Genomic DNA, 8,127 nt, shown 5'->3' with positions numbered 1-8,127 from the left:
ACTCTGTACATAATGGAAATCGCTTCAAGCCAGGGTGTGCGGTAGCACCCCTAGTTCCAGCACCTCTCTATATACATACAGTCATGAGATGGGAAGATGTTAATTAGGATAGGGCCAGCGTCTGCTCTGTGATGTGCTGGTGCATCTCCTGGGGACTGTGCTGGAAGATGCACTTATCTGATGTGGGCAGAATTTTAGTCCGATTTGTGCAGCGTACATGAAGATGATGAACGGACAGAGACAGAAAGAGATGAAAGATCACCACCTTGTGGTGAGACCCGGGTTATAGCCCCAGAGTGTCAGAACTCAGGCAGGGCTGGACAAATATCGCTGGGTTTCCGTCACATAGGTTTTATTGACAAGTCACTTAGCGGGTTTGAGTTCATGTGGTTTCTCCACCCTTGAACTGCACTTCGGGTTCATTCAAATGCAGCAGCACTCAGATACCATGCCGATGGGTCCAGAAATGAACAGACTGTTAAATTCAACTCTAATCTTAGGCGTTTCATTCAGGACTCTATATGGCATAGATCATAAAATCCTAGTACCTAGCTCTTATATAGCACCTTTCATCAGGAGATGTCCAAGCGCTTTATAAAAAAGGTCAGATTCCTAACTCCCTTTTTACAGATGGAGATACTGAGGCACAAAGAGATGCAATGATTTGCCCAAGGTCACCCAGCAGACCAGTGACCAAACAGGGAATAGAAACCAGGTTTCCCAAGTCCCAGTCCAGTGCTCTATTCACTAGGAAATACTGCCTCCCTTTATACAAAATTCTGTCTTTTACTAACTAAACCTTAAAACAAATAACTTAAAGAAGCCCAACTTATAATGCTTATAAAAAACAAAATCCCAAGAAGTTTTTTTTGCTGTTTAAAAAAATAACATAAAATCAAATTATACATTAATTTGTATAGTACAATTATAAAATGTTGCTCCTACATTAAGGGCGAGAGCTTCCAGAAAACTCAGCACTCACAGGGCTGGATTTTTCAAACAGGTGAGCTCCCAGCACCTCCCATTATGGCCCAACAGCCAAGATTCTCCATAGAGCTCAGCACCCCATCCTCTGGAAAATCTGCCCACTAATTGAGGTGCCTACATGGGAACTGGCTTTTTCGGAAAGTCTAGCCCTAAGCGTATCACCGCAAGGACATTGCAAAATCCTTCTTCCGATGAGGCACCGCACCTGCCTGCAAATTAATGAAACAGGAAGAAGTCTTCCTACAAACGAGTGACATCTGGCAGGTCTGACAAATACCTGGACCTGCCAGAGTATGTGAAAATGGACGGGGCTGAAGTGACCCACAGCTGCAGCCATTCATGTTTGCTGTCAGCTGTCTGGTTCAATGAGGTCCTGTCTCTGGTTCTCCTAAAGCTGTGATAGGCTTAAGATGAGGCAGATCAGTACTGACCTGAGGCTGTTTAGGCTCCGCCCTGGCTCAGGTAAGAGGGAAGCAGGAAGTTTCAGGTAAAGAGGTGGAGCTAAGAGAAGCAGAAAGAAAATGTTCCTATGTAGGCAGCAGCCAGCTAGCATTTTAAGAGTGTGTCTGTTTCAAAGTCCAGGAGCAGCCCACTGAAGCTAAGCAGCTGTCAAGGTATGGTTGGGGCTAAGGAAGTGATCAAACGAAGCTGTATGTTTGGGTAATGCTGCCCTGTTCATCTTGGGTGTAAAAAGAAAAGATTTCTAGTGTGTAAATATCTTGGACTGGGGTAACTGGTGAGGAAGAAGGAATCTTGCTGTGGAATGGGGTATACAGAATAGCTTGGGGAGAAGCAACTTTCATAAGGCAATAGCACTTGTGCAAAGCATTAATCCCCCATGTCGTCAATTTCACTGATAGTCAAGGAAAATGATATTTTATGTTTTTTCCCCTACCTCCCTCTTCCAGTTGCCTCTCTAACTGTTGGGCAGTTATGGAGCTAAAGGTGTGCTAAACTGGGGGCATTCTAGCAAAGTACTGGTAGTAGTTGAATTATCCTGGGAGATCCTTCTAGCTATAAAGCTAGGCTCTTAAATGCAGGGTGACCAGACAGCAAATGTGAAAAATTGGGATGGGGTGGGAGGTAATAGGAGCCAATATAAGAAAAAGACCCCAAAATTGGGACTGTCCCTATAAAATCAGGACATCTGGTCACACTACTTAAATTGCTGTGGCAGAAGTGCTGTGTGACCCCGTCTTGTGGGCTTTGGAAAGGGGTAACTTAGTTGCAACCCACATCCTGGTTGCTGAGGAGCTGTCAAGCGGTTGCCTTTAGTTTTTAAGGGTGGGGTTACAAGTCAGTCAGGTTTTAGGCCCCCAGACTCTGACTCCTCCTCTTCATCTCTCTCTCTCTCTCTCTCTCTCTCTCTCTGCTGAGTTTGCCTTGGCATTATTTGGGTGGACTTGATAAGGGGGGCAGGAGGGGGAGAGAAGAGAGAGAGGTTTGTTTCTTTGCTTGTTTGCTTGTTTATTTTTTAAACACACACCCCTTTCCAGAAACAATTGACTCCTGCCCACTGTGATAGGACTCCAATGTTTGGGGCTGGCCTGAGGATTTTGAGAGGCTAGAGAGAGGAGGACTTCTTGTTACTCCCAACAGACTTGATGAATTCAGCATGAAGCCTCTGGAGAAGGTGGGGTGGGGAGGGCTAAGGATGAAACACACTCGCTTCCCGTTGCCTCTGAATGTGGGGCTCACAGAAGTCTCTAAGCAGCATGTGGCGTTGTTTGCTATAGGAAGAGATCGTCCTGACCCCAAGTCTGAACTTTACCTCTCTGATGGGCAGCACCAAACCCCTGGTTTTCAGTGATCAAATCTGGGGGTTTGAAATGTGACTCCTGAGTCAGTGGTGGTCAGAACCATTGTGCTTCAGGGAGAGGCTCCAGGCAGCTGTGAATTCCCATCTGGGGCTGCGCTGAGGTACTCTGGGCAGTGGGGGAAGCCAGGGTAGGAGTGCCTGGCTTAGGATCAGTGAAAGTAGGGGGCAGGTGCTTTCTGCTTCAACTTGCGGTTACTTTTCTGTTTGTACTTGGACTTTCCCTCTCCCACACACTCCTTTTATTTGTCAAGGTAGCTTGTCTGAAACCCCCAGTTAAGCCCTTCACTGCTGAATTACTGTGGGTTGCAGCTACAGCTCTTGTGGGGGTGGGGGGAGTAAAAGGGTTAATGATATTGGCCTCAAAGTGCTTTCTGACCCCAGCTATGCCTATAGAGTGGATTTTCTGTGATGCTGTAGGAAATGGCTTGGTTTTTTTGCAGGTCCCATTAGAGACAGGTAATCCACTGAATGCTACCTAGAATCCTTCCATGCCTCTTTACACCCTCCCTGAGGGATCCACTGGATTCAGCTAGTGCCTCTGCTACTGATTCCTAAATTTGCTTTTCCGGTTCCAATCTCCTTCTGGAGCAGAGTTGGCTGGGGGATGGGGCAAGGAAAAGGTGTGGCTTTGAAAGGGAGGTAACTAGTCTATGCCACACATTGTTTTCTCCCCTTCCGCCATCCACAGATGTTAAGAGTCTGCTATGGCTGCCAGTTAGTAAACATAGTCCTCTAGCTCAGGCTAATGAGTTGGCTGGTGAGGTCCAAAGTTCATTCTCCAGTGATAGCCATTGGCCGTTGTTTTAGCTCTGCTGAGACACATTCTGACCCTTGGTTATGCTCCTTCATCTCAAGTGGTTTCACTTCCTTATCTTCCTTCCAAATCTTCTCACTGCAAATGCTGTGTCCTCTGCCACTAAAGTCTGCAGCCTCTGACCTCCTGACTCGTCCCCTCCATGCAGCCAGGCCCTCATTAGATCATGTAGACTGTGTAGAGTAGACTGTTGGTCCTTCGTCAGTTGAGACTGAACCAATCACAACACGTCTTCCAATCTTCTCTTGCTCTGGCCATCCTTCGCCATGCTTGTCCATGTCTCCTTGTTAGGAAATCACCCCACTCCTTTGGAGGCCATCCTGTGGCCGTTTCTGTTCTCTCAGATGCCACTTGGATATAGCTGCCTTTTGGCGACCTGGTACCTGAGATTCTTTGCAGCCTCTCATCATTTGAATGCCTCACTGCCTCCGGAGTGGGGATCAAGGAATGTGCCAAGAACTGAAACTTGGTTTTCCATGTTGTTTTAGCCATTGTTTTTAGCCACTCCCTGGCTGGGCTGTCAGTGGCACGTTTACCTCCTCAAAACAACGTAGCTAGCTTATAGCCTCAGAAAGAGGGATTTTAGACCCCTCCATGGAGGAAGCAACCCCCTCATGGGGCTGACAGTCCAACACCTTGATAGCCTGGTTAGACCTGCTGGAGAAGGCACTCCCCTGCCATTGCTGTCAAACAGCAAGGGTCACTGCTGTGCCACGTTGAGGCGTTGCGGTAGGATTTGCAGCACTTGTATTAGATTGCACTTGTTCAAAATAAAATTGTTTTACAGGAGTAGGTGGAGGCCCTGACTGGGATTGGAATCCCATTATTCCAGGTGCTGCACATCCATAGCGTGAGACAGTCCCTGCCCAGAAGAGTGCCCAATCTAAACAGACAAGAGATTCAGCGTGAGAGGGGAACCAGAAAGATGAAGTGACTTGTGAGAAGTGACACAGCAGCTTATTGGCAGAGCAGGGAATAGAACCCAAGTCTCCTGAAACATTTCACCCTGCTCCACTCGGACCAGTAGTTCTCAACCTGTGGCCCAATCAGCACACAGCTGTGGCCCATATGACATTTTCAGGACTGTGACTAGGGTGGGGCAGGAAGGGCACCTCCCCCAGACACAGAGCCAGTGTGGGGAGGGGATGCAAAAATGGGGCTGTGCAGGATCAGGCCCCCCATCAGCACCTTCTCTCTGGCAGGATTTTGCCCGGTAGCATCGGCAGGAGACCAGGGTACTCAGTGTGGTCCCCCAACCCACAGGACAAGTGACCATGGTTGGAGCAGGCTTCCCAGCACTAGGATCGCAGTGGCAGAGGGGCTGCAATGCTGAGCAAAGTGCAGCCAAGGTAGGAGAGCAGTGGACACAAGGAGGGGGTCCAGCTAGTGTATGGGGAACAGACTCTAGGTGAGGGGACTGGTGGCTGGGGAGAGTCCCTGGATGGGGTCTAGATACTAGTGCATAGTCCCTGGATAGGAAAGCTGAGGGCTGGGTGCATGGGAGGGCAGTCCTGGGCTCGGGGGACACCCTGCACCAAGCAGGGCTCCCCATCTTAGCAGGCAGGATTCGCAGACGCTTTCACATCCATGCTGCTGCTGGCAGTGCAGCTGGGCTGAGTGTCTGGAGAGTACAATATGCTATGCTATGCCACCCTTATTGTAAATTAATTCATTTCAGCAGTTAAATGTTCTGATGTATTTTGCTAATTTAAAATGCTCTTGGTAGACATTTGCTGGTGTTGAAATGAAAGGTACTAAATCAATTTGACTTGTATTGCTGTCATATAACACACACTAAATTTTACGTGTCTGTGTCTGTGTCTGTGTCTGTGTCTGTGTCTGTCTGTAAAACGAGAGAGCTGCATATGCAGTCTACAACAGTAAATTGGTTGAGAACTACTATTTCACACAAACCGTTTATTCACCAGAAAAATCAGATTGGATCTAACAAAACTACTGAATTCAGATGGGATTTGGCAAATGGTTTTTATTTATTTGCCAAAGCTAACTTATTTTGAGACTTTCAACACAATGTTTCAAAGTTTTAGCTAGATTTGGTTTAAAGTGTTTAAAAACAAAAAAGGAACAAAACCCCACCAAAGAGTTCATTTCAGTTAATTGAAATATTTTATTTGTCCAAAAACAACTTTTTTTAAGACTACATTTTTTTTTTTCCCACCAGTGAACTTAAAAACCACTCAGCTCTGGAGTCTCAGCCTGTGCACCGTCCATTAGCCCACATAGCAGATCTGGTAGCTACTTTTGAGTATTTCCAAAATTCATTCTTCCTGTAGCTTGATTCTACTCCAAGCTCATGTTATGCCCTACTTTGAATGCTGCAATCACCTCCATCATGTCTGTTCACTGAATCTCATACCTCTCCTCACCTTCGTGCAGCTCCCAGATTCTGTCCCCACTTAACTCTCTTGCCTATGCTCTACCCACACTTCTGTTTTTCAATCAGTCTGTGTCTGTCTGGGTGCTGTGAAGAAGAAAACTGCTGAGTACGTGCTGTCTTCTCTCCTGACCCTTCCCCTCCCACTGTCACCCATGCCTTATTTAGCCCCAGCTTTTTACACTACTCTTATGCCTGCGACAACTTCACAATGGGACGTATTTAGAATGTGCTTTAGATAGGCCACCAACGTGACTTCCACGTCAAGATATAACATGAACACTGCCTCGAAAGAGAGGCCGACCTAGAGCTTGTTAAGTTTATTGAGGGGATGGTATAATGGGATCAATTAATTGCCAAAATTAGGTGATCTTTGATTATTAGCAGGTAAACATGCCCAGTGGTCTGTAATGGGATGTTAGATGGGGTGGGATCTGAGTTATTACAAAGAATTCTTTCCTGGGTCCTGGCTAGTGAGTCTTGCCCACATGCTCAGGGTTTAACTGATCACCATATTTGGTGTCGGGAAGGAATTTTCCTCCAGGAAAGATTGGCTGAGACACGGGAGGTTTTTCACCTTCTTCTGCAGTGTGGGGCACGGGTCACTTGCTGGAGGATTCTCTGCACCTTGAGGTCTTTAAACCACGATTTGAGGACTTCAATAACTCAGACATAGGTTAGGGCTTTGTTACAGGAGTGGGTGGGTGAGATTCTGTGGCCTGCATTGTGCAGGTGGTCAGACTAGATGATCATAATGGTCCCTTCTGACCTTAAGTCTATGAGAGAAACGTTGTGTAGAAAAAGAGGAAGAGACTGAATCTGTCAACGTGATGCTGGAAGGACGAATAGACTTGCACAAGACCAAAATAAATGGTGAAAACTGGTGGATGCCCTGTGTACCTGAGGAGGCAGGATGATAAGAAGTATGTAGGTACTTCAGTTCCTTCAAAAGCCAGGGGACAATCCACGTAGTTAAGGCCCTATCAAATTCAGAGTCCATTTTGGTCAATTTCATGGCTGTGGACATTTAAAAATTGTAAACTTCATGATTTCAGCTATTTAAATTTGAAACTTCACAGAGTTGTAATTGTAAGGGTCCTGACCCAAAAACGGATGTCTGAGGGTGGGGGAGGCAGGGGGTTGCAAGGTTATTGTAGGGGGTGTTGCAGTACTGCTACCTTCTGCTCGAGAGCAGAGCCGTCACCAGCAACAGCACAGAAGTAAGGGTGGCATGGTATGGTATTGCCTCCCTTACTTCTGCACTGCTACTGGTGGGGTGCCTGGCTAACAGCCACTGCTCTTGAGCTGCCAGCTCTGAAGGCAGCACAGAAGTAAGGATGGTAATCCACAACCCCCTAAAATAACCTTGCCACCCATGTCCCCAAAACTCTTTTGGCACAGGACTCCCAATTTGAGAAATGCTGGTTTCACTTGTGAAAGCTGTTTAGTCTAGGGTAACAGCACACAAAAGACCAGATTACACAGTCTGTGGTGAGTCTTTCATGGCCGGAAATTTTGGTAGAGCCCCACATATAGTCAACAACTTATTGCACCTAATGTAAACTAGAGCTGTGCTGTGTGGTCTTTATGTTTTGTTTTAATATTTTCTGCAGAGTCTCTTTTCCGCCACCCCCCACCCAAGAGAGGGAAAGAATGTGCGTTTGAAAATGTTCTCACTTTGCCTCAGGGAAATTGTAGTTTGGGTTAAGCTCCCATTTTCCTTACTAGGCAAAGCTTCCTGGTTGAACTACATCTCCCATGATGCAACATGATCAACCCTCTTGGGAGATGTAGTCTAGCTGGGAATCCCAGCCCATGGAGGGGAATAGGATGTGAGGCAACAAAACTACAGCTGCTCTGAGGCACCTTGGCTGCAAGTTTTCTGTGGAAAGCAGACACTTGTGGACAAACTCAGGTTAGTTGAAAACCCTGTTGATGAAAAGCTTTCAGCCTTCCTAATGAAGAGCTCATGCCACTCTGATTGTATTGAACTAGACTGTGTCCAGTTTATGCCCTTGGCCTGACAGCCATCTAGAGCATGGACACTGGACAAGACTTGTTGGGAGCCCAACCTGAGACCCCTTAATGGAACCTGATTTCCAGAGGGTAGGT

The 8,127-nt window shown here is 46.8% G+C and overlaps 1 protein-coding gene across 2 annotated transcripts in view; it reads left to right on the top strand.

Annotated features, from left to right (window-relative positions):
- Nucleotides 1-1,348: 1,348 nt before the first annotated feature.
- The window catches only part of LPIN3 (lipin 3), a 32,827-nt gene continuing 26,048 nt past the window's right edge, over nt 1,349-8,127 (top strand). For both annotated transcript variants that reach the window (XM_030533445.1, XM_030533444.1), the window contains exon 1: nt 1,349-1,449. In XM_030533445.1, coding sequence (XP_030389305.1) covers nt 1,398-1,449 — 52 coding nt within the window. In that variant the 5' untranslated portion in view covers nt 1,349-1,397. The remainder of the gene's footprint in view (nt 1,450-8,127) is intronic.

This window comes from Gopherus evgoodei, chromosome 14, assembly GCF_007399415.2.
Source record: "Gopherus evgoodei ecotype Sinaloan lineage chromosome 14, rGopEvg1_v1.p, whole genome shotgun sequence".
In the NCBI taxonomy this organism is placed as follows: Eukaryota; Metazoa; Chordata; order Testudines; family Testudinidae; genus Gopherus; species Gopherus evgoodei.
This window is presented reverse-complemented; position numbering and strand designations above follow the sequence as displayed.